Source organism: Eupeodes corollae, chromosome 2 (genome assembly GCF_945859685.1).
Source record: "Eupeodes corollae chromosome 2, idEupCoro1.1, whole genome shotgun sequence".
Classification (NCBI taxonomy): Eukaryota; Metazoa; Arthropoda; class Insecta; order Diptera; family Syrphidae; genus Eupeodes; species Eupeodes corollae.
Window position 1 is genome coordinate 154,633,722 of NC_079148.1, and position 27,570 is coordinate 154,661,291.

The 27,570-nt window shown below is 32.7% G+C and overlaps 1 protein-coding gene across 5 annotated transcripts; it reads left to right on the forward strand.

Moving 5' to 3' along the window:
- Window positions 1-1,628: 1,628 nt before the first annotated feature.
- Window positions 1,629-19,897, forward strand: LOC129944538 (uncharacterized). Of its 5 annotated transcripts, none has more exons than XM_056054037.1 (5): window positions 1,629-1,853; window positions 12,077-12,529; window positions 16,773-17,337; window positions 17,397-17,703; window positions 17,759-19,897. In XM_056054037.1, exons 2-5 carry the CDS (start codon window positions 12,100-12,102, stop codon window positions 19,019-19,021), a joined length of 2,565 nt encoding a protein of 854 aa, XP_055910012.1. In that variant the 5' UTR covers window positions 1,629-1,853; window positions 12,077-12,099; the 3' UTR covers window positions 19,022-19,897. The 5 variants fall into 5 exon arrangements, with proteins under 5 accessions (XP_055910012.1, XP_055910014.1, XP_055910016.1 ...); XM_056054039.1 differs by having other exon boundaries at window positions 1,629-1,821; XM_056054041.1 differs by having other exon boundaries at window positions 1,630-1,853; window positions 17,067-17,337.
- Window positions 19,898-27,570: the final 7,673 nt, after the last annotated feature.

Below are 27,570 nucleotides of genomic sequence, written 5' to 3' on the forward strand. Positions count from 1 at the left end.
ATCAAAGGTTTATCTCAGTTTCGATTAAGTAAATTAATCTTTTTGGTGTTTCCAAGGCACAAGAAAATTTAAAATTAATTAAGTTTTACAGCACTTTCTAAAATGCAAATTGTGACTCGTGTTAAACAATGAAGAACTGAATAGTTCAGCACCATACCTATAAGAATATGCTACCTACTCCATGTGCAATATTTTTTAATTTGATTAAAACAAAACTATATTTTTTGTACATAAACATGCAAAAAAACAGACCATAATGGATTATCTGTGAAACCAACTTTTCCACACGGGTTTTTCTTCAGAAATTTTGAATAGATTTCGATCCCCGTCCGGAACCGAATAAATCAATCTTATTTCAATTCGATTCATTTATATAAAGAATCGAGACGAGCTTCAATCTCGTTTCAATAGCACATGTTAATGTAGTAGTCTACGAACAAACCCCCTTCTTGAAGTTTTTATTTTATGTCAAAGCTGCAATTGTTAAATGAACTTTTTTCTAGAAACTCAATTTCCAAATGTTTTTTTACCACTTTTTCTTCAAAATAGTCCATTTTATTGGTTTTAGTTAGCTTTTTTTGCTAAGTTAATGAAAGACGAAAAAACATATGTAAATAAAGTTTTTGTCAATAAATTGTATGATAGTTTTCCAAATCTATAATTCCATTTTTCGATATTAAATAGTCAAAGTATTTAACAATATTTTCGAGAAAATTTTTGTAAGTTGTTAGATTTCAGTAATCTTACAAAAATCTCAATATAACGCTAAACCTTCTGCTAAAACGGTTTTCAACAGAAATGGGAAAACAGTTTAGTTCTTTTAACGAATTCGTCGTCTTAAGAATTTTATACACATAAAGTTTTTAAAATATGTTAGAAAATATAAAAATAATGTTGAAAACTGGTAATATTAGTTAAAATCCATTTTTGGATTCGCAATTGCGACTAAAAATTAACTCCAAAACGTATTTTTATTTTTAAAAGGCAATGTTTCAAGAACCAAATGTGATAGACAAATTTTTAATAGAATTTAAATTAAGGACAAATTATTTCTTAATAAAATTATTGTTATTTTTTTTCCGTGACAGACAAATTTGCGTAATTTTGTCGAACAGTGATAAATAAAATATAACCCCATTGCAAGTCTTATATAAATATTTGAATTTATAAATGTCAAAGTTTAATATTCTACAAACCAACTGATGAAAGTCTTGACAGCTAAAAGTGATAAATAATTTAAAATAAAATAAAAAGTTGTTTTATATTTTTATTATTGAAGAATTAAAAGACCGATTTTAATATTATTTATCAACTATCAATTTGAGCTTGACACTAGTTTATGCGTTATAAAATGCAAGTCCTTTGCTCATCTTTAGATAATGCACTATAAGACATCCCTGGTTTGTAATCGAAGTACTGACAAAATATGACTCAGAGAGTCCTTCGTCCTTTCTCTTCCTTTTGCTTGTGCTATACCCGTATGAAGTATAACTGTAAACATGAAGGGCAAAGGACATCTCTTATTTGCAAAGTTTTATCATACTCTTCACTCACTGAACTACTCAAATTTGAGTGTCCTTTAAGGAGCAGACAGAATTTCAGATTATAAACACATTCGGATAGGAAAGGAAGTGCGATTTGATAAACCAAAAAACAAAAAAGAAAAAAACGAAAATAATTGTTTGTATTAATATTTTTCAAATAATAAAAAAACACTTCCCATAAATATTTTAAAGAAAAATTAATAACTTATCAATAGTGTGATAAAAAGGATGAAAGCAGAACAATATGGCTGATTCAAAAATGATATAAAGTGAATGAGTAAGGAGACTTATTGCAAAAAAAAATAAAGTGTACGCAAAAATGATTTTATATAATGGATGATGTATTTACTGTACCTATATTATTTCGCACACTGTATATGTAAATTTGTATATAAAAATAGTATTTTGATGAGAGCACATACTTTTAAGTTTGATTAAGGTGATAAGATATTTTGTTGAAATAACCAGTAGATAAGGTGTTATAGCCTTCATTGGTCAAATTACGGTTTTGTGTATCTTTCAAGGTGTTTGGAAAAAGTGTAAATAACTCTTCAAGTAGTTTTCGCGGAAATTGATAAACCTCCCTTCATGACATATCTATATTTATCCAGATACGTTTTTCGAAATACCTTTTCCTTTAAGATTAATGTGCTTTAGTGGGGTGTCAAAAGTTTAGCTATATAAACAAGAGTATCAATGGCCTGGTCTTTATGCCAGCTGCGATTCTTATCATCATTATCAAGTTCTTTCATCTATATTCTATTAACAAATTAAAACACACCCACTCTATACGTTATTAGCATATTAAGCTACCTATAGTTTTATTATATCTATACCACGGCTATAACTTTACCTTCTATTGATACACAAAATAAATTACTTGATAATGTTAAAAATTCGAAAACAGGGTTGGGCATTGAGGTAGAGTCCTCCATCAGGATCATTTAGTTTTGGGGGCCCAAATGCATGTATGTTTTTGAAACAATATACAAATCATTATAAAGCTACAAAAGAGCATTGGTAGAAATGTAAAATTTATAACCTGAACGCGGGAAACACTGCAGATTTTGGCATTTGATCGATATTTTTTGTCTTCAGTGTCGGAGCAATACGGTACCACTAACCACGGTCCTTAGTCCAAAAGGGCCCGCATTTAATTCCTTTATTGAACTTGTACCTACTTACATACGTTTCTGATGAAGTACCGATATCAAACCTTTATAAAGTTATTATTTTAAGAGATTTCAGTAATAAAACAGACATTTTTTTGTAATTAATTTTGTATAGTTATAATCCGTTTACTTATATATTGCTTTCATTGTTTTCGCATATGTCCGCATGGAATTACTTGGTCTATTAGCAATCAGTCGAATTTTCATTTTTTTTACAAAAAAATCGGTTCGTGTGAAGTCAATAGTGACTAGAACATTAGCTGCCAAAAAATTACAGGAAATAAGATTGTCGCCATGTTATTTTTGAATTAAAATAACGATAAAGCGAACTGCATGACAAGTTGCAACGTCTTTTTGAAATCGAATGTCGCTGATTAGCTCTGGAAAACAAAAACTCTGTGAACATGGCTCGATATTCATATAAACCAATCATTGGAATTTTTGACAGCGATAGTTGAATATTTCTGTCACTGAAAAAAAGTTCCTGATTCAAATCCACCGGACAATTTTTGTCTGTCGTTGGAATTGTGTAAAATTGAAAGATAAATCAGTGGAACCATTTGTTTCATACAGAATCAGCTGTTTAGGGAAATTAATTTCCGGAACATCTAAAACTACGTTTTAAGCAAAAAATAATTATGCAAATAAACGTTTCTTTCAGTCATTTCTAGCGATCACTTAAAAATTTGAATTTACATTAAAAAATTTGTCAGGATTGATATCAATGATGGCTATAATTGGCCCCTAATTACAGCCACTTTTTTATTTCAAATGAAATACTGATAAATGCCGTCAGCGTGAAAGCGGTAATTTTTAAATGATTCATTAATTAATTGAGGATTGCTTTCGGCCCACATAAGACAATTTATTTGTCAACAAAAGTTGAGGAAGCCATTTAACCAAAAATGAACTTTATCACCTTACAATTCTTTTCGCACGAGGGACACGTATTGAATTTCGAGAACAGATCTAGTTTTTTTTCAAAAATCTGGGAGGGTTCTCGTTATAGAAAATTCATGATAAATTGTCAAATCTTACTCAACAGAAATGTCAGTTTGACATTCTCAACTGTCAAACCATAGACAACAACCATCGATACTTCTCACGGAGATAAAAAAACACCCTATAGAGAGTTATTGTATAAACTCAATTACAATAGTGTACCTACTTTACTTACAAAATATTTTAATTAATCTAAGCATTATTTTTTCTTCCATTTCATTGATATCTCATTTATCCTCCTCTTGCCTAGAGAATAAAACACGAGAAATAATTCTCAAGGCTCATTTAAAGCATCGTACGGTCAAACATCAATCAAACCCCAATTTATATTATTTAATTTTATTAGCATAACAATAATCTCGAAATGTATTCACTCTCTCATAGCCCTGACATAAACATACCGACAATTTGTTGTTTATATTCTATGCAAACATATCTATGTACATATTTATACGATCGGTGCTAAAAGTTTATCGAAATAATGAAAAAAAAACACATACAAATTTCGCAAAATGAAAATAAATCCAAGCATTTCCATTTTCCTTCAAAAAACATACTCGATCATACGTACATAATTTTAATTTTACGTGCCGTACCGTATACTGAGCTCATAATGGACATTTGCATTTTCAAATTGCAGATTGCATACAATAATAATAAATAAAGATAAAATACGCTAAACCATTAATACGCCTTTGTTTGGATGATTTGTTTTGAAAAAAAGCAATCTGCCTAATTATTGTCGCCTGCAAAAAAGATGCTTAAAGAGAATTATTGCTTAAGAAGGTACTGGCTTCGGCACTAATTTGTTTTTATCTCTATATAATAAAGCATCTCTTGCTTATGTCCCATCACAAACGTTGCCTAGTATGTAACGCAACTTCCACAATTTTCCAGGTCCGGGTCAAAAGTCTTCAGCCTTCCTCTTGGGGAAAGTGGGGTTAAACAAAGTATACTTTTTAACGTTAATGAAAGTTTTATTTTTTTTCATAATTTGCAGAAACCTTACATTTTCTATTTACGGTTACTTGCAAAGTCATATAGAGTTACTGTCAAAATAAAGCACCTGTCAAAATCAAACTTTTCACAGTTCGAAATTCGGTTCTTTTTCTAACTATTCATTAACTATTGTTAATAATCGTTACCTACTTTCGTTCCTAAACGTTAAGGGAGTTACAATTTGTAACAATATGACGTCAGAACATCGTTCCCAAACTCATTGTTAAAGTATCAAATTGTTACGATTTGATTCAAGAAATGAATCAAGACCACTGACTACATTTTGTATTTTATGTATCATTATGTAATGTGTTTATTTTGAGAATCGAAACTTTACAAGATGTTTACTTAAACTGCCAGTATCAACTGTCAATCAATTGAAACTTGATAAATGTTAAAGTTAAGCATTTAAGTACATAAATAATAAAAGTTTTGAAAAAAGTCCAGATTGTTGATAATATCAAGAAAATTTCTTGTGAACAATAAAAAACCTTCATATGAAGTAATTGCTTTTCATAGTTGTCAATTGCTAGTTGACACTCGCAATGGGTATGAAGCCAACTTCACCAAAAACAAGATGGCTACAGTGCTCCTGAGTTGGCTGTCAAACGACAAATTCCAATGTTTTACAGCTTTCTGATGTATTTAACAGAATAAACTAGTCTAGAGAAAAATTTCAAAAATTCCAACTACATATTAACAATTTCCAAAGCTAGGATTATTCGTTTTAAAAAAAATCGTCCAATCAACTAGAATATCTTCATTTAAGTCTGTCAACAAAAACGTATTTTGTTTTACTTTTTTGACTTTTTACTATAAAGGTCAGTGTTCAGTTAAGTCCACCAACCAATAATTTAATTTGGCAATAAAGAATTGAGTTGAGTTTATAACTCTAAACAATACTGTCGTTTTGTATTCTACTTTAAAATATATAACTTGCGCGGTTGATTTATTCTTGAGAGATATTAAAAATAAAATAATTCCGTGCTAAAATCCCACCCCTCACAAATTTACTACAACATCAGGGCCTGTCAGCTGTCAAAGCTTTTTAGCGAAATTAGTACCAAACTAAACTCAAACAACCATTCAGAGTCTTCAGTGTACAGTTCAGTCCACCAACCGAACCCAACAACGCAAACCGGCACTACCCAGAGTTGATTTGATGTATTTTAATTTTTGTACTAAAATAGATGTGGTGCGGTTCGACTCGGCTTGGCGGCGCAGCGCAGTGTAATATAGCGACCCCATGCGCGGTTGATTTATTCTTGAGAGATTTTAAAAATAAAATAATTCCGTGCTAATTTAAGTTGTTCAAAAACAAAAAAGTAAAACAAAAAGAAGGGCGTATTGAGATTATGACAAGATCATAACGACCTTGACTCGTAAATAAAAATAAAAACCTCCCCTATTTTGATTTATTTATAAATATTTATGTTCTTAATGTTTTTCTGTAAAATAAAAACGAAAGTGAATGACCCAAGTTTAGTTACAATTTTGGATATTTTGAATTAAAATGCACTGTCAACGTATTGAAACAAGTGTTTAATTTCATTTAAATAACAAAAAAGTTTGACAGTGCAAAGTTTACATTACAACTTTTGTTTTTTGTGCAAACAAAGCCAAAGGCAACTATTTTCAATTAACGCGCTTGATTAATTCGAATGAGGAATATAAAAATAAATCAGATCATTTCTTTGAGTTGCATAAAAATATACAAAATATTTCTGCACTTGGGGCAGTAGGTGACTTGTCATAGAAAGGTAACTAAAAGAACATATACATAATTACATTTATTTATTTATACTGATATACTGAACATAAACAGTTGTTATAACACAAACAAAATATTACTTAAAAAATAGCAACAAAACGCTCTACACGCGATCTAAGCTAGGTTAACTTTTCACTTAGGTACATGTGTTTAAAGTTGTTTTAGATTGGCATTTGAATAAATTAAAGCAAAGACAACTTCAGCTGATTTGAAATGTAGGTTGAAAATAAAAGAAGTAAATTAAAATAATAATGATTAAAAATAAAAGAAATGTACTAAAATGCATTACAGAGACCAAGGTTAGCGTGACTATCTAACTCCCTATATTACCTGGACTATCAGATTGGAATTAAAGCCAAACGAAAAACACGTTATTATTAAATAAGTTTTAGTTTCCTATAAATTATAGGAAACCCTAATTATTATTTATATCAATAAATATATCTAGTGTTGTCATATCGTCTCACATCACAACGTCATAGTTATGACAGAAAAGTACAACTTTTGTATGGTCAATTCATCTGTCAAAATATGACAATTTAAGCATGTGTTTAGACAAAAATTATTTAATGTTTCTTATTCATTGATTTTTCTGATTTGGAATGATTTCTTTTTTGAAACAACAATAAATCAATTTTAGCAAAGCAATGATAGCGAAAGTAATTGCTTTTTTTATTGGCAGTTAGGTAGCAAATTTATGCCTTTACTTGTTCTGACAGTTAAAAAAGTGCATTAGTGATGCTTTGTTCTTTTCATATAAATACATATGTATGATTCACTTAATGGAATATCTGATAACTTTGTTGCATATAATTTGAGAAGTTATAATTTATTTTTTAGATTTGGGATGAATACTAAATGTGGATATGGGAGCGGGAAGTTGTGATTTTTATAAGAGCTTGGAAAATTAAAATAATAATAAAAACAGAAATATTTTTTAAATAAATTTTCTATAACTATACAGTGGTGGACAATTCTTTATTACTTACAAGAAACGGTTCATTTTTATGTTGTTACTATGAAAAGTAAAATACCATTTTGCGAAAAATTAAAAGTGTTTGTGATTTGCGTTGTTTTTAGCTGGACATAAATTTAGCCCGTTTTGCAATCAAAGAGTATATTTTTGATTTTTGTATTTAAAAAAAAATAATAATTTTTGAGGTTATTAAATATTCCTTTAATTATCTATATTAAAAAAAAATTTTAAATAATAAGTCATGGCAAATGAAAATGGTGCTCAAAGGAAGTCTGATCTTGAAAATGAAATCAAAAGGGCGGACGGTAACAGACATTTCTAAGTGGTAAGAATGCTCCAGGAAGCTGGTTTATAATGCCCTTCGTCATTTCAAAAAGTTTGGAATGATTGAAAACGTTAAAAAAAACAACCGGGCTAGAAAGACAACTACTAATGAAGATAGAATTATTGATAGGTTATCGAATAAGGATTCGTTTAAGACCTCCAGTGCCATTCGAGGCGAAATTTCAATGAACTATGGATGTTTCCTAAAGGACCATAAGACACCGATTAAATGAATATACGTGGGTGCGTTGCTCAGAGAAAACTGCTTGTGTGAAAAAAAATCTGAAACCTAGGTTACAGTTTGCCAAAGCTCACCTAGACAAACCGATTAGTTTTTGGAAAAACGTGTTCTGGAGCGATGAATTCAAATTCTGCCGGTTCGGATAGGATGGAAAAAAATATGTATGGCGTCCAAAAAACAGAAAATTTGATCCAAGGTACACCATTAAGACGGTGAAACACAGTGGAGGCAACGTTATGGTCTGGGCTGCGTTTTCATGGCACGGCGTTGGTCCCATCGTAAAAATTAACACCAAAATGAACCAGAACGTGTGCAGAGATATCCTGTTTGATCATATGATACCCTACGCAGAAGACAATTTGCCGTTATTGTGGTGCTTCATGCACGACAACGAACCTAAACACACTTCAAAATAAATGAAGTGTGCCTTAGAGGTGAATAAAATCGACGTTTTGAAGTGGCCAGCACAATCACCTGATCTTAACCCGATCGAGAATTTGTGGAACGATGTTGAATATCACATTAAGCAAAACAAAACAACCAATTTAACACAATTGTGGCAGGAGATTCAAAATGCTTGGTACTTCTGTACTGCAAAATAAAGGGTTCCCTACCAAATACTAAGAAAAAATTAGAATTGATAACGGTAAGTAAAATTTTATGAAGAAATTGTTGAATGTGATAAATTCGTGTCCAGGCGAAAAATTGATGTTTCTACATTTCTTACTTTTTTCTTCTTACAGATGTTAAACATATTTGACGAAGTACTATGAAAACATAGTGCTATATGTATATGTAATGTAAATAAAATATAACTTATTTAATAATAAGAAAACAAATTGAAAATTAAACGGTTTTTATTTTCTTTAACAAGTGTGCTAAATTCTTGTCCACCATTGTATATGTATGTTTTTTTTTATTTCTTAAATGCTATTTCTGGTACTTGTAAACTGTCCAATTCAATTTTTCACTACGTTTTCCAATATTGTGTTTTAATGCTTCAAGAGTTTTTTTCATGTAAATTCCCTCAATTTTAAAAGCGTTGCTCGGTGTTCATTGTAAATTTCCAAGTTGCCAAACCTTATTGAACAAAAAATATCACTGTCAAACAATAGAAAACATCCATAGAAACTTCTTATGCAGCTAAAAAAAACATTTTATTACCTACATGTGTGATTATTACAGCAGTGATTTGCGGCTATTCGCATGGACCTGCGGCTAAAGAAAGCCCCACAAGATAAAGTCTAAAGGGGTTACATCACACGATCTTGTTGGCCAATTAACCTCACTTTAGCACATAGCGCCAACCTGTTGAAACCATATGTCTTCCGTTCATATAATCCAATTCGTATAACGATCGTTTTTGACGGTGGCCAGCACTGTTTTCGAAAGTGTTCCTACAGACCGATAACATTAACTTTATTTGGATGCATTGACACCTCACGAATCGTGGATTAGTGTCACGTACCCATTCTTCTAAAGGTGAAGAATCATCAAAAAGATGATTATTTTTACCAAACTATGGATCAACTTCCAACTGCTTTAAAATACATCATTACACATGTTGCTAGCGGCTGTAATTTGCCAGAATTATTTTTTTTTAGGACCTGATTAAAATTCAGAAATTAAAAGAAACAATATGGCTGTCACGAGCTGTCAAAACTAAACTGTCTCTCTCGTCTATTCCTTTTTTTGAAACATTCACCTTATTTTTCAATGGATATCAATTCATATTTGTTAAGTTATGTATTTTAAAAAGGAAAATGTTTTCATCAGAACAATAAGCTACACATTCTGTATTTATTAATGCATTTCTGTATTTCCATTAATCTTTTTTTTTTCTTCACAACAAGAACGTTTTTGAAGTTCTTAATTTTCTGATTCCCATTTAATTTGTTTAGAATTCATGATTATGCGCAAGAAATCCAACATAACGCAACACTTATCTTTTCTTTAAAATGTAAAAAAGAAAAAAATAGGCCTTTGTTTTTTGCCGGATACACACAATTTCTAGGTTATCTCAAACATTTTTCATGGTCGGTGTATTTCCGGTCGAAATATCAGTTAGTTAAGATATATGCTCATTTGAATGTTGGTTCTTACTTTATCTTTTAAAGGAACAAAACAAAAAAATATGAGATAAGAAAACATTTTTATCACTCAATGATTCTTACTTTCATATTGTCATGGTATCATTTAATATACAATATTTTTAAAATACATATTTAAATTCTTGTTCCATTGAAAAATGTTATAAATGACACATGTCAACAATAAAGTAATTACCCGTGTTTTGTTGGGAAATCTATCCATAGTAAAGTAGGATTTTACACTAATAACAAAAACAATATCCATAGTGAGAATAACACCGATAAAAGTTAGAGTAGAATCTCACTATGGATAGGTTTTTTACATTTATGTATATGAGCCTCGAATGGATCTTATGTGATTTCGTTCTCAAATGTTGGTACGGTTGATATTGCATTTGTATCTCGATGGCTGTGTTCTTTGAGTAGTTCTGCATTTGGAATCATGTGTGTTTTACATTGCGGAAAAAACGAATCTATTACTGTTGATATTATTTAGTTTTGTTTGTGAAAATGGACTAACTGGGCTTATTTTGCAAGAAAAAACAGTAGAAAATATATTCATGCTTTGCTATGTTTCCAAAATATAGATAAATCTCAACTTGATGCAGGTATATAAAGAATTGAGGCTAGCTTCAAGCTCGCTTCAACACCACATGTTAATGTAGTAGTCTACGAACAAACCTCCTTTTTGAAGTTTTTTATTATTATTTTGACAGATCTTCTTTCAGTTGTACCAATTTTTAAATACAAAAATCTGGCCACTGTGGATCGTTTTGTTGGGAATTTCTCACTTTACTATATATGAAATGCGAACAAAACGCACGTATTGTGTTTGAGATATGACTTTACATCCATGGGGAGGCAAGTCCTACTATTTTGGCCTTTAAAAACCAGATATAAACTTAAAAATCGCAAAAATTATTCATGATATTGACTTACTCTAAAAAATTATTTAAAGAAAACTATAAAAATATGCTAGTTCCGTATCATATTGTTTATCACAAATAATTAATGTTGAAGACCTGCCCTCCTTTTGATGCTCGGTCCTAAAATATTCAATTTATTCTTCCCCTGAAAGAAGCAATGAATAACTGTGTAATAATTTTTGAACCGATTTTAATGATTCTTTTTTATTTTAGGAATCTCAATGTTTAGATGGTTAGGGACAAAATTGGGACAAATTTGAAGGAGGAGTTTTGTTTTCTTTTGAGATCAATGAATTGTGATCGTTTTGTATGGGACATTAGTATAACAATAGTCTTAACAAATCAGGAAAAGAAAACCTTCTTGGAAATCAAGAAAATAAAACAGCTCGGATCATCTCCTTTATGGGGGCTTCCATGGGTAAAATAAATCAATTTATTCTTGATCTATTTCTATTAAAAACACAACTTCCCCCAGTTTTTGGATTCCATGGGTAAAAAAAAATTGATTTATCTATCTACAGTTCTGATGGATATGTTGTACCCATTTTTGCACCAAAACTTATGCAATTTTAAAAAATGTTTAGTTGTTAAGTTTACAGGTGTACCGCACTCGTTAACACTAAATTGCACTAATACAATGACAAAAAAAAGAAAACAATTCCAATCGTGTTCCATGCGCCACAAAAAAATCACTTTTTTAAACAAAAATGAATTTACCTTTATAAAACCCCATTAAGTTATATTATTTTACGTCTAGAGCGGAGTTGCCGTTTAATCATTTTGTTCAACGATGATATTTTTTATACTATACTAAATTATTGTAAATTAAATTCTCAACAAAATACAACCACTACAATTTTGCAGTTATTGCTGTCGTTGGTTACAGTACATTTTGGTTGAAAATCGTCTTTATTCTCGTCACCAAAATTCGAAAACTTTTGTAAAAAAATTGTAGAGTTCAAAATGTCCGAGATTTTATGTGTTGGAAATTTGTCTATCATTAAAATTTTTTTTTTCTATACCTCCATTAGACTAAAAATAATGACCAGCAAATATGAGCAACTTAAGTTCCAGCGGCAGTAACGATAGTGTCCTCGAGCCGTTACTGCAACAACACGACGACGATGATGACGACGAGAACAAGACACCCCTCACCAGCAGCAGGAAAAACGAAGACGCCAATGACACCTGGTTGGTGTCACCCACCAATCACTGTACTTCAACTTCAAAAAATAAACCTAATTCCAAAACAGATCCCGCATCCGTCAAAAGTCGTTACACCAACAAAAACCTACTCCGACATTGTAAGAAACCATCATCGATTGGTCAATCAATTAGTAGCATATTTACCCGCCGAAAACGGGCTTTTGTGCTGCTAGGCGGAACGTTCCTATTTCTATTCTACATTAATTCCATGATAATAAACCGGAACTCCAATCAAATGATTCCTGTTACTCATCATTCGACTGTGCCCGGAATGAAGGGTAAGTAGCAGTTTTATAGGAGCCCCCGTTTTGCTTTTTCTCATATAAACCTAGTTTTTAGTGGTTGAAGGTTTTACTGTTCATAAATATAAACTTTTGTATATCTTTATACCTATACATGCCTTCAAAAAATTAAAAACATACAAAAATATAATATTATTTTCGAACGTAGCTGAGAGAGGGTGGGAGACAGCTGAATACTGTAGCTGGTTGAAAGTTGAGTTGGTTGCGTTGATTTGAAAATTCTTGAAAACATAAAATATACACCACAAAATACTAATTTTATTTCCATCATAAATTGTATCTACTAACGACATTTTCATACGTTATCTTTTTCTTTGTTGTTTATTTTTAAAAATTAGGTACATTTTGAATTTAAAAACTGCAGATGACATATTTCTAATATTCACGAGTATGTGGTCAATGGGTATAATAATAATTAATTATTTTGCTTATATTTACTTAACTATACTTCCTAAAATTTATATCATAATATGAAATCATCAATTTCGGTCGTGCTGAGTGTGGTTAGACAATCTGATAGTAAAACGAACGATCACATGGTTGTTGGTGTTCATCTTGGATCTTGCTATAATCCCAAGTACCTAATTGATGAGTAATTTGTTTTTATTGTTAGCGTATTACCATAATTATATACAAGAAATTATTAATAATGCGGGTATCCGAGATCTTGGTGGATTGTAATCAAATAAATCTTATATAACAATAGACATCTCTGAAAGACCTTGGCTTTATCTTTTTTTTTATTTAAACCTCGAAGTTGCTTTTTTTGTGGTCTTCAAATTGATGATTGATTACACAAAAATATGTAAGGTTTTTATGAACCTTACAAGTTGTTTCCGGATAATTGGTAGAGCTCATCTGAAAAAAGGGTCAATGTTGCAAATCGAGAAAGCATAGTTTTCAGTTATATAAAGTACAAGTTTGCTTTAAGCCATTAAACAAATACAAATAGAGGGTGTTTTTTAACTGTTGCAAAGTTTAATCTATTCGAATAATCTTCTGGCATTTTAAATACGATTTCTGGCATATAGCCGCCACGGTGAGTCTAATCTGGAGGTCCGATTTTGTATGACTATTTCCTACATATTTGTAGCCGTAACGATGCGAATGTTATCCTTGAAGTGCTCCATTTTAATCAAGCGGTTTTAAGTGTTAATCGTGGAAACTATTTTCCCTCTGAATTTTGTATCGTGCTGTTACCAAACGTTTTTCATTAAATCAATTGTGGCTCGAGATGTGTGAGAAGTTAAGCGGTTATTTTTAAAGAAAAAGTTTGTTTATTTAACGAACAATTATTGCACAAAACTTTATAGCTTGAGGGTTAAAAATAGGGCAATTTTGTTTATTGACATATCCACTCAACCAAAAGTGAGTCATCGATAAACTTCGCTCAATACGTACATATGTATTTGAAATAGACCCTTGATTAATTTCTGTTTTGCTTAATTTGTTAGCGGTGTTCAGGCATCAGTCTATTAGTGTTGAAATGTCAAAAGAAAAAAAAATAAACCGCTTGACAGCTGTCAAAATTGGTGTCAGTTAAAATAGTATTGAAACTTCAAGTTCTATACCTCTAAAAAAAACACTCTATACATAAAGAGAAGTGCCTACGAGTTCTCAAATACGGTACATAAATCTGTTAAGCAATGGAGAAACTAAACAAATATTATTTAGAACCGATAGTCATGACGATATTTCGTCAATATTTATTAAGTTTTTAAATATTATTATTTAGTAAGTTAAAAAATTATATAGTAGCTCACACCTTAAGTTAAAAAAAATCTTTGACTACTTTTATTTTGTAATTATAAATGACGTAAAATATTGGCGCAAAATTGTTACCAATAAATCACAATTTTAAAGCCATTTTATAGCATTTTCTAGTTAGTAAGCTAAAAAGATGAAAAAATGATTAAGCTAATTTTAAACGATTTAAATATTATTAACATTTTGATAAAATTGATGGGTTTTTCATGGCTAAAATAAATCAACTTATTCTTGATCTAGATTTGTCAAAATCTAAATATCCCCTGTTTTTGCATTCCATGGGGAACAAAATAAATTGATTTATTTTCGATTTAAGATCAAATCCACAGATCTGGTTTTTTCGTCAGATTAGGCCCTCTCTTCACTAATATTAATAACATTTTAAAGAAATTGTTTGCTGGAAATTTGACAGCTCTACCGGACTCGAATACACGGACACGAATAACCATCGACATACTATACTATAGTATAGTATAGTATATCAATGCGAATAACCTAATGCAATGAGTGGGCCACGTTCCACGAGCCACAAAAATAAATCCATTTTTGAAGGGAATCTGAATTTAGCCATGGAGAACCCAATTAAATAACGTAATGGCTACTTAAGCTTTTCGCAATTTGTTAAATCCATATGAGATCGTAAGAGAATGGTCCAATGGACAATTAAGAATTCTAATGAATAGGTCCCTTTGAGCTTGTTTACTTCCTTTTTACTAACTGTCACTATTTAGACATGTTCAGATGGCCATAAAATATTTAGCCCTTAACAATAGGTTGTTTAAAATCTTGTGCTATTGGTATTTGAATTTAAATTCCGAAATCTGTTTTGAAGAAATTCAATAAAATCACCTTGGTGTTAGACATTGATGCTCACAAATAATATAAACGCAATGGATTTGCGAGATTTTGGTGACTTTTTAATTAATGTTTATAATTGTTATTTATGTTTTCAGCATGTTTTTTTTAATGTACAATTTAAGTCTTAACTTTTTAATAGAAATCTTTTTTATTCATATATGTAGTTTAATTAACTCATTGTATAGCCAAAACCGCTCTCAAAATTAACGAGAAAAAAATAATAGCTTTTTTTATTTTCTAACAAATAATTTCTTCTCTCAAAACAACTTTCGATTTTGTTAGATATTTGGGCAGTTTATGTTTTTAAGATCTCGTGTATAGAGAGACTTTCTTTAAGGCACTACACGTATGTGGATTGCTTTATATGGCTTTATATTTCAGACTAACTGCAATTTCGGAGACATTCAAAACCAATATGTATTGATGTCTTCTTTTTTAATAAATGTTCTCAACATTATATGCATTGAATACAAAACATAGTTTTTTAAAGGTTTTAAAAATTTTGTAGGATTTTTAATTAAACCAAAATCACCAGAGCAGTTTTTAAGAAGAAAACAATCGTTTCTTGGCAGCTTTTCTATCTAGATTAATTAGACCAAGAACTTTTGGCAAGTCTATTAAGGCTCTAGCTCGACAACATTACAATCTCCTTCAAAAGCTTTATTTCTATACCTTGTACTCACTCTTTTTTAAATGGTTTTAAAGTGATTTTAATATTATTATTTTACAAAGTAATCCAAACCATGTGTACCTTAAATTAATAAAATTCCAATACAATAAGCAAGGAAGAAAATCATCAGCACAACTGATTTTAATTGATTCATACTTTATTAGACCTCTCCAAATATAAACATTTACAATTTTTTAAGTTTATATTTCAAAACTTACCTTTTTTAGTTATTTTTTGTTTATTATCATTATCACCAACAAATCGATTTCACATTTTGGATTAAAAACAAAATTAACATCTCACAAGAATTATCTATTTTTCATTCAAAATATTAGATGGTTTAAAAATATGGATAGATATTGATAAAAATTGATTAAAAAATATCAATTATCAATTGATAAGTTATCTTTTGCAATGAGGTTGATTCTTTTCTTGAATATTCTTACCTTGAAGTTTGAACTATTGGCACTTAAGTTATTTGTATATTCAAAAATTATTTTTACCTTCATTCACCGATCACAATCAAAACATTTTTTATTTTTACATAGTTTTCATTCAAAACATCAAATTGTTCCAAGCTTTTACTTCTTTTGTATAGTATATGCTCAATCCATGCCCACATTGCTAATACTTCATGTACAAATTGCTTTTTTTAGAATAATTTTTCAAATCAGTTTTGTATCGTTTTAAATGCTTCCATAAAAGTTTTTTTAAATATTATATTTTTCCAAAATTTTATTATTGTTTTACAATTTTTTTGATTTTCTTTGTTATTTTTTCGCATGTTTTTGCAATGCTTGCCCACTGAATTAACGTTGCAATGGATTTCTTCTAAACAAAACAAAAATAATACAATTTTTTTTTGAATCTATAATTTATAAATTTGATCAAAATTATAAAACAAAATAATTGAACGTCAAACAGCCTTGAATATATTTGCACAAAATGCAAGTCCAGAACAGCAACAATCGACCCTAAGGCCAACGGTCGTGGTCGATGTTACAAAAAGTCCGGATAAAATCACTAGCACTAGGCGATCCCGCTCGACGGGAGCCGCAGCAATTGGTGGAAATTTGATACCACTTAAATCAACTGCCATGCCCAGATTAGATAGAAATACAAAACCTAAAATTGTTGCAACCACAGCTTCATCAGCTACTCCCATCTCAAATTCAACCTTTTCAAATAATTCAACTATTCTACCTCCTCCTCCATCAGGATACTTGGTATGGAGCGACAAGTGCAAAATGCCTAGTATAGATCCATATACGGCGGAGGTTATGCAATATTTTAAACGGGAAAAGTACGAACCCTGTTCGACGAGTAAGCCTCTAACCAAGGTGGCCTTTAATTCAACAACGGGCAAATACAACTTGCTTATAATTCAAGACCAAGTCAAGTATTATACTAAATCTGGAGGACAGCTGGACTGTTGTTACCAAGTAATAGAGCGCAAAACTGGAGGCGAAAAAGCTGACCAAGAAGTTGGGTATGGTATTTCAGGAAAACCTTTAATTTGTTTTCCATTTTATATTTCATTAATTTCAGTCTTAGTGAATGTTTGAGTTTTCGGAACTCAGCTCAGATTCCCAATACCGCTGACAATATTTTAGTTAAATGCAAGAGCAAAAAGAAGCAAACTTACATCAATGGTCATCCGATGATGCCAGAACGACCGGAGATCCGAAAACGATTGCAAGACTGGAAAAAATCCAATTCAGAAACAAAAAAGCCCGTGAGTGTCCTTATGATAGGAATCGATAGTATCTCAAGAGTCAATCTCATACGAGCGATGCCAAAGACTGCACAGTACCTGTACGACAACGAATGGTTTGAAATGAGTGGATATAATAAGGTAACTTACTACATCTTCAAATACCATGAAATTATTAAATGCTAAAATCTTTCAGATGGGTGATAATACGTTCCCGAACTTGATGGCTATTCTCACTGGCTACAATCAAACTGTAGCGTTTGATAAATGTGCTCCAACCAAGTTAGGTGCTCTCGACCGATGTCCATTTATTTGGAAAAGTTTTCGTGAACATGGCTATGTTACAGCCTACGCTGAAGACGAATCCTCAATCAACACCTTCAACTATCTTAAACTAGGCTTCGAAAAGCCACCAGTAGACTATTACCTACGACCATTTCTAATAAGTGCCGAACACAATCTTGTTAATAAATTAAAATCTGGACTAATATTTTGCCTTGGCTATCAGCATTCAGCTGATTACATTTACGATTATGCCCTCGAATTGGCCACACGATATCGAGATGATCCGTTTTTCGGACTCTTCTGGGCCAACACTTTCAGTCACAATGACATAAGTGACTGCTCGTCGATGGATGATAAAATGCAGGATTACTTAAAACAATTAGCCAAACGTGGCATCCTCGATCGGTCTATTGTGATATTTTTTAGCGATCATGGAATGCGTTTTGGGCCAACGAGGAAATTTCTCTCTGGCCATCTGGAAGAACGTTTGCCCTTTATGTTCATTTGGTTACCGCCGGGATTGAAAAATTCTCACACTGAGTTCGTAAATGCCCTGAGTGTGAATAAAAATCGATTAACCAACCCCTATGATCTCCATATGACCCTAAAGCATATTCTCGAGCTATCGGGTAGAGTTAATAAGTCAGAACCTAGTCAGGGCTGCCCTAAGTGCCAAACCTTATTGAAACCTGTGCCACACAGCCGGTCTTGTGATGATGCTGCAATAGAGGACCACTGGTGCACGTGTATTCCCTACACGAGCATCTACAAGGGCTCGAATGTGGTCACCAAAATAGCCAAATACTCAATCAACTACATCAATGACTACGTTGCAGACTTCAAAAACGGAAGCGTTGCTGACAGATGCGCTTTGCTGAGCTTAAGTGAGGTGCAAAGTGCCTATCGAGCCTTACACGGTGTGGACGCATCGACGAATGTTACAACGGAAACTTATCGAATAATTTTCATAACAAAGCCAAATTACGGACTTTTTGAAGCAACAGTTCGTTATACCATCGAAACGGAAAACATGGAGGTAACCGGAAGTATAAGTCGTTTGAACTCGTATGCTTCGGACTCAAGTTGTGTCTCGGATGGTGGGGCCAAGAAATATTGCTCTTGTGGTAAGAGTTCGAAGAATCGTCATACAGCCGCACGTGCTCCTGCTGGTTAGGATACGCATAGAACTTTATTTTTAACCTAATAATGAATTTTATTTTGTATTTATTTAAGATATAAATAACTCTTTTAAAAGCCTTTCCATTTCTACTTGCAATTATATAAAGCTTTGCGCTTTCTTTTATTTCAAATCAATTAAAACAACTTAAATACTAAGATCGGAGTATCTAAGCGAGTTGTCAAACCAACCATACCTAAAATGAAAAATATATTTACCCTTTCGTAAAAAGTGGTCCAAAAAAGGTTAAAGTTACAAATTTAAATTCATAATATAAACGTAACAAGCTTGCCAAATATAAAATTCAAAACCAAATTGTACAGTATAAATTATAAGTTAACAAAACTATCATATAAGGCCAGTCTCCTTGGAGATAATATAAAAGTTTTAAAGACGCTAATTAAAGAACAAGCCTAAAAACTGGCACAATCTGTGATTACCATTTAACAAAAAGAAAAAAAAAACAAAGAAAATATATACGAACTCTCTCTCTCTTTCACTTTTTGTCCTTTGAAATGTTAACGGTTACATTTTAAGTTAATTTACATATTTATATGTACCTATGTTAATTAATAAACATAAAGTATTTTGCTTAGTAAAATAATTATAATTAAAACAAAATATAAAGTTTTGTGTGCCTTTTTGTTGTTTGAAGAGGAGGTGCATCTTTTCACACAATTTCCATAGACTTAAAAAAAAAGTTAAACAAAAATTAATTAAATTTCTCAGTCAGTTAAAGTTCAGATGAGTGGAATATATATTTCTCTTCTTTTTAGTTACCTAATAATTTAGAAAATACAACTATTTGTAACTTGTGCTTTAAGCAGAATTATTATCGAAATAAATCTACAATAAATTATTTTGAATAGTAAATGATGGGTTTGAAGATTTCAATTTCTAAAGAATTATTTATGAGGTTTGTATTTTCTTCTATCAAATGAAAATTAATATTGACGATTAATTATTAGTAACATAAATTTTTATATGAGTTTTATTTACGACTGTCATCTTTTCTACCAAGGTTTGAAGAACGATAAAATTTAATTCGTTCTTGATTAAGAAACTAAGCCAGGAATTTATTTTTTTATTTGTTCGCGAATTTTATTTTTGTATTCACAAATGAATGAAATGTTTTGGGAACTGGAAAATCAAATTTGCTCACGAATTTATTATATTTTGATCCATAAAAAGTAAATCAAAATAAAAAATATTACAAAAATGTATTCAAATATTATTTTAGGTTTTCAATTAAATCGCTATTCAGCTTAATTAATAACGCAGTTTTTATTCTTTCTTTTGAAAGTTTGCTCCTATTTTTCGTAATAATGACTTTAAGAGCTCGAAAATCCCGTTTACAGAGACTTTAGTTGCTGGAACTGCAAGAACTGTACCTATATGCTTAATCATTTACAGTAAGTGGGACGGGACCCTTTCCTTATATATTTTCCAAAAACTTCTTAAGAGACCGTTGCTACAATTGGCAGCTACTTTGAGATTCTTAGCTACAGGTGAATCTTTCAAGAGCATAAATTATCAAACCAGACTGTCGCAACCCTTTCTTTCTAAAGCCATCCCAGAAGTTTGCGCAGCGATTTGGAAAAACTTAAAAGGCTCATATTTAAAGGTAAGTTCTTTTTATTACTCTAGATAACTTAGTAGATACTTAGGTACAAAGTTTAAAAAAAATTGCAAATTACGTAAATACAATCTTCATCCTCAAATATCCCTGCCATTGACTGCTGAAGCAAGTCTGGATCTGGAGTGAAACAACTCTTAGCCGTATCTGAGTTTGAAGATGGAGGTCTTATTTGTTCCACACTTAAAATTTTAACCCTCGAACTGTTGCACCAATCCTTGAGGCAATTTTTACCAGCTGTCTTTACCTGGTCCATGTTCCCTCGGCATGGAGAGAAGTTAAAGTTGTCTTTATACCTAAAGCAGGTAAATGCTCCCAAGTTAATCCTAAAGATTTACGACCTATAAGTCTATCATCATTCCTTCTTAAGACCCTGGAAAGATTGATCGATATCCATTTAAGGGCACGTATCGATACAAGACTTCTGTCTTCGTCTCAACATGCCTACTGTAAGGGTAAATCGGTGGAAACAGCGTTACACACTTTAGTACGCACCATCGAATATTCCCTCCATCATAAAGAGTTCACTATGGTTGCTTTCCTTGACATCGAAGGTGCCTTTAACAACGTGGACACATCTGCAATCACTTCTGCACTGACATCTCTAAATGTAGAGAGTTCGCTTCGGGAGTTAATTCATTTAATGCTTACTAGCAGAATAATTAACTCAAAACTGGGCAACTCTTCTAGTAGACGATTCGTTAGTAGAGGGACACCGCAAGGTGGTGTTCTATCCCCTCTCCTCTGGAACCTAGTGGTGAATGAAATCCTAACTAGTCTGGATGCGGAGGGTTTCAGAGTGATAGCCTATGCGGACGACGTTGCTATAGCAGTTTCAGGAAAGCATCTTAATATCCTAAAAGAACTCTTACAAAATGCCTTGGACAGGCTAATACTCTGGGCTGATCGGTGTGGACTGGGTGTTAACCCACACAAAACCGATCTGGTCTTATTTTCGAGGAGATACAAAATTTCATTTGTCAACCCTCCTTACATTAAAGGAATCCAATTAAAATTCTCAGACGAGGCCAAATACCTAGGTCTTGTCTTAGACAAAAAACTAAATTGGAAACGCAACGTACAGGAAAGAGTCAAAAAAGCTACTGTAGCTCTCTTTTCTTGCAAAAAAGCTATTGGTAATAAATGGGGTTTACAACCCAGAATCACGCATTGGCTATACACATCGGTAATCAGACCGATTTTAACGTACGGTGTGGCAGTATGGTGGACTGCTTTAGAGAAAGGTATAAACAGGGATAAGTTGAATAAAGTTCAACGTTCAGCCTGCCTATGTATAAGCGGATCGCTTCGCACGACCCCGTCTGCGGCACTGGACACCTTGCTCTACCTTACACCTCTTGACATATTTAGTAAACAAATAGCTGCAAGCTCTGCTATCCGCCTCAATGCTTCGTCGCAGTGGACTAACAACAACATTGGCCACTCCGTAATTCTAAGGTACTTAGAATCAATTCCAAAGCACACAGACTACACCATCCCCCAACTACAATTCGATAGGAATTTCCAGATTTCTATACCTACCAGATCTTTTTGGGAGGATAGGACATTCTTAGAGGATGAGTCAATCCACTTTTACACAGATGGCTCAAAGACCAAAGAAGGGGTTGGTGGTGGTGTGTACTCTGAACGACTGAAATTAAGTCTCTCATTCCGCCTTCCCAATCATTGTAGCGTGTTCCAGGCGGAACTTTTGGCGATTAAGGAAGTCTTGTCTTGGCTCAAAGAAAACGTGATATCAACATCTGATATCCGTATTTTCTCCGACAGCCAGGCCGCTATCAAATCTCTGGACTCAGTCTCTACAAACTCTATAACAGTCCATAACTGTCGATCATCTCTAATGGAGATGGCGCAACAGTTTAATATTCACCTTTGCTGGGTGCCGGGCCATAGAGACATTCCAGGTAACTGTAAGGCAGATGAACTCGCCAGGAACGGTACAGTACAACCCATCCTACCACGTTTGGCAAGTACTGGCATACCAATCGCTACTTGTAAACTGCTACTAATGCAAGACGCTGTGAGGAGGGCAGGCACCAGGTGGACCAACATCACCACGTGTCAAGCCACAAAAAACATCTGGCCAACACTGGATTTAAAACGTTCAAGGTGCTTGCTCTCTCTAAGCAGATCGCATATAAGCTCGATAATAGGTGTCATAACCGGACACTGTCTAATAGGAAAGCACGCCATGAGACTAGGCGTATTCTCAAATGACTTTTGCAGAAGCTGTATGGACGAGGAAGAGGAAGAAACGGTTCTTCATCTTCTCTGCACATGCCCTGCTCTAGCTCGAAAACGCAAGAATTACCTAGGAGAATTCTTCTTTAACGATCTAAACGATCTAAATCATATCGGGATAATCAGCCTCTCACGTTTCGTAAGAGACTCTAACTGGTTCCATTGAGCTTAGGAGGAAGCCTCAAGATTCATGTGGTATCACAATGGGCCATTAAACTGGCCTAAGTGTGTCCGTTCCATCTTGGACAGCCACTATAACCTAACCTAACCTAACCCTCGAACTGTTTGATGTGGAGGGAAATGATTCCAAAGATTTTCCACTTCGAAAGTAACTTGTTTCCCCAGCCAAGAATACGACGATTTATTTGCAATTTTTTTTTGAAGAAGCTCGGCCACAATGTTTATTTTGTTGCCAATGTTTGGTGTATTTAATCTTCTCTGAAACGAAAAAAAAGTGTTATTATTAATATTACTATTATTGTTGTTGTTAAAAATGATGATTTTTTAGTTTCCAGAATCGAAATCGGAATGGGAACAAATCGCTGAAGACTTTGCGATACGTTGGCAATTTCCAAATTGTCTTGGTGCTCTCGACGGCAAACATGTTGCTTTCAGAAGCCTAAGAAAAGATGGCGCGTATTACCACAATTATAAAGACACTAACAGCATAATTTTATTAACTTTGGCAGACGCAAACTGCAGGTTAATTTACGTGGACATAGGAAGCAATGGACGAACTAATGACGCTGGAGTTTTGCTACAAAGCTCTTTGAAAAACGTATTGGATGATGCACCTAATAAGTTTCCACACGATAGGATTGTGGGAGATGGAAGAGTACTTCCATTTGTGATTGTTGGGGATGATGCCTTTCCTCTTCAAAAACACATAATGAAACCATATCCATTCAGAACGCAAAGCAAAACAAAAAGGATTTTCAACGTACGATTAAGCAGAGCAAGGCATGAGGTTGAGCATACCTTCGGAATAATGTCGAACAGATTTAAAATACTTCAGTCGACTATGAACCTTAGTGTTGAACAAGTTCAAGTTGTCACAAAAGCTTGTTGCGTCCTGCACAATTTCTTAATGAAACACAACTCTAATGAAACTAATTCACTGTTAGCCTCTTTTCCAACAACGAGCACAAACATAAAAACTCAAAAAGTTGATAATCCCCGTAAAGGGGCAGCAGAGGCAATACGATGTAGTTTTGCTGAATATTTTTGTAACGAAGGACAAGTAGAATGGCAAAATAAACAGATTTAAATAAAATTATGTGCTTACTTTTTTTTGCTTGTATAATTATTTTCAAAATCCGAATATTGAGTGCTGGAGTGGTAGGAGGGACTGGGTACTGGGTTTTGCTCGCTATTCTAAAAAAAAAAAAAACAAATTATAAACATAAATTGATGTTTTAATTAATTAATTCACCTCTTCAATATTCGATTCCGATGTTCGGGTTTTGCAGTAAGTTTTTAAGAAAACTAATTGGTCATAACACCAGAGTTTAGGCTCATGTAAATCATCGGCACCAGCCCCACTTTTCTTCGACTTTTCCGTTTCACGGAACTCCTTAGAAAATTGACTACGCAATGTATAGATTTTTCTTTTTATTGCATCCATTGTTATATTCGGATCAAAAGGCTTCAGTGCATTTAACAAACTTTGAAATGCGTCTGCCTTTTTGACCCTGTTTGTTATATATTCCGGATGGCAAGGATTATAGAGAATGGGGTGCACTTCGTAATTCAAAATGAGCTCGGACGTTAATTCCTTGCTCCATTTGAATTCCTCAGCCATTTTTATTTGTGTTCTTCATTCATCAACATTTTCATTTATTTTATTTGCATAAATTTACTCAGTAAGATACAATACCTTATAAATTAGAGTAAAACATCAGTATAATAATACTATTTGTACATTAATTGTGCTTTTCTAATGTGGTTTTAAGATACAATAGAAAATTGAAAAAGCTAATTCATTCGCTCACTTAATGTTAAATATAAATTGAAAATTTTAAAAATTAAAAAAAAAATTATATAAACGAAATTTATTTATATAAACAAAAATGAGTTTATCCTTAAAAAGAAAATTTTATTCAAAACAAAAGAAAAAATATATTTGATTGTCATCATCACCATCATCATCCACAGGATAATTAGGAGAAAAATTCTTTGAGCATCCTACAAAACAGGGTCGAGCTGCTTATTATTTTTAAAGATTGAGGGAGACAATTCCATAATCGAGTGGCATACACATAAAATTGGCGTTCAGATACTAAAAATGAGTAGCGTATTGGTATGAGATTGCAAGATCTTACAGATCGTGTATGGTTAATTTTATTGTAAAGGTATTCCGGCTGATGGCTTTGCAGAATATTGTGAAATAAGGTTAGTGTTCTAAGTTTAAATAAATTATCTAGGGTAATACCATAAATTGATTTAGAGAAATTAGAGATGTGATCATATCTTCTTAAACCAAAAACATAACGCGCAATACAAACTTTCCCTATCGAAATTCTAATATGGTTATTCCAACTGAGCGTTTTATTAAACGTGAGACCAAGGTTTTTCGCAGTATCAACAAATTCAATAACTGTATTATTTAAATAGATGTCAGGGAAATATGAAGTGTCAATTACAGTCCTGGAAATTACTAAGCACTTTGATTTCTTAGGATTCAAACAACGATCATTTTTACGGGACCAGATAACGATTTCTTTCAAATCCTCATTAACTTCATGCACACCGTTCTCGAGCATACCAAGTGGAAAACTATTATACAATTGAACATCATCTGCATACATGTTTACATATGAACTCAATGGGCAAGATGGTAGATCATTGATCTACCAGCAAAGGGCCCAAAATAGAGCCCTGAGGGACACCTCTTTGCAGAGGAAGAAAACATGACATAGAGTTGTTTGCAAAAACTGCTTGAGATCTACTGGTCAAGTAGGAAAGAATCAGTTTTACTTTTTACAAAGTATATGGCAATTGACGGTATCAAAAGCCTTAGAGAAATCCAAAAGTGTAAGTACAGTTATTTTTCCATCATCCAAAACACTTCTTATATTTTCTGTTACGTCAATTAACGCAGTAGTACAACTATGTTTAGGCCTGAAACCTGATTGGTTGATACATAGCAATTTATTTCTGTTTATAAAAGTGCGGATTTGATGATTCATAAGTCTTTCCAAAACTTTAGAAAGAAATGGTAATATGGCTATGGGTCGAAAATCATCTGCATCGCGATTTGTAGGTATAGGAATAACCTTGGCTTGCTTCCAAGCAGAGGGGAAAGTGCTTGTCATAAAAATAGTATTGAATGCATAAGTAATGTATTTGAGAACAGAAGGCAGTATAGCTTTTAAAAACACCGGATGGATACCATCAATTCCAACAGAGTTGGATCTTACAGAAAGAACACTTTCTAAAACATCAACCTCATTAACAGGTGAGAAACAGAAACCACCTGTAGACAGATGGCCATTTAAAATATCTTCTTGTGATTGTGTTTCAATAATTTGGGATTAAGAAAAAGAGGAATTAAGAGTAACAAAATTTTTGTTAAGCTCATCACAATCGATAGATACGATTTTGTTGTTAATTTTTTTACCTACACCTATCTCTCTCAGATTCTTCCATAGGTTTTGCTTAGCTAGGGAAGGGTCAAGCTTTGGAGCATAAAATCGTTGTTTAGCTTCACGAATTAAAAAGACTACTCTATTTCTCAAAGATTTGTATTCACTATGCAATTCGTCAATCCTGAAAGTTTTCCAGCGCTTATATGCACGATTACGTTCTGTTACAAGCGACCTAATATGGTTATTAAACCAAGGATGAGCTTTAAAACGAGATTGCCTTGTAACTAGATGAACATGTAAGCTATAAAGTTGGTTTATATTATTTTGTAAAAATGAAACCTGGTCATCGACAGATGGCATAAGATATATTTGATGAAAATCAAGTGAATTCAAATCAGCTTCCAACTGCTGTCTGTTGACATTTTTAAAATCACGAAAGGTGAAGGTAGATTAAGATATCAGGGGTGAACATTGAAAAGTAAGATAAATTAGATCATGATGTGAGAAACCGGGATTGGAAATTTGGTCATAAAGAAGAACTTTTTGTAAATGACTTACAAAAAACATATCGAGTAATGTACTACTCTCCCTGGTAAAGTGAGTTGGGGTTGAAACATTAGTAGGAAATAGATTAAAAGATCTCATTCTATCTACAAGATCAGAGCTTCTTAGAACATTATGATTAAAATCTCCCGCAACAATGATAAAATCGATGCGAACAACGGTGTTAAATCGATATTGCGATTTGGACGATAAACTGAACCTAGCAAAATTTTGTTGTCGTTACATTTTAACTCGACAAATATATATTCGACACCACTTCCTGGCTGAGACTTTCGAATTATCTTGCTCAAGCCACTGCGAGTAAAAATCGCCACACCACCACCCACCCGACCAACCCTATCGCAACGAAAGACGTTAAACCCTTCAATGCAACAAACGGAATCTGTAGAAAACCAAGTTTCACAGACGCAGACTACATCAATGTTTGAATGTTCAAACAAATAACGAAATTCATCCAGCTTGGGACCTAAACTCTGAGCATTAATATGGCAAACTCT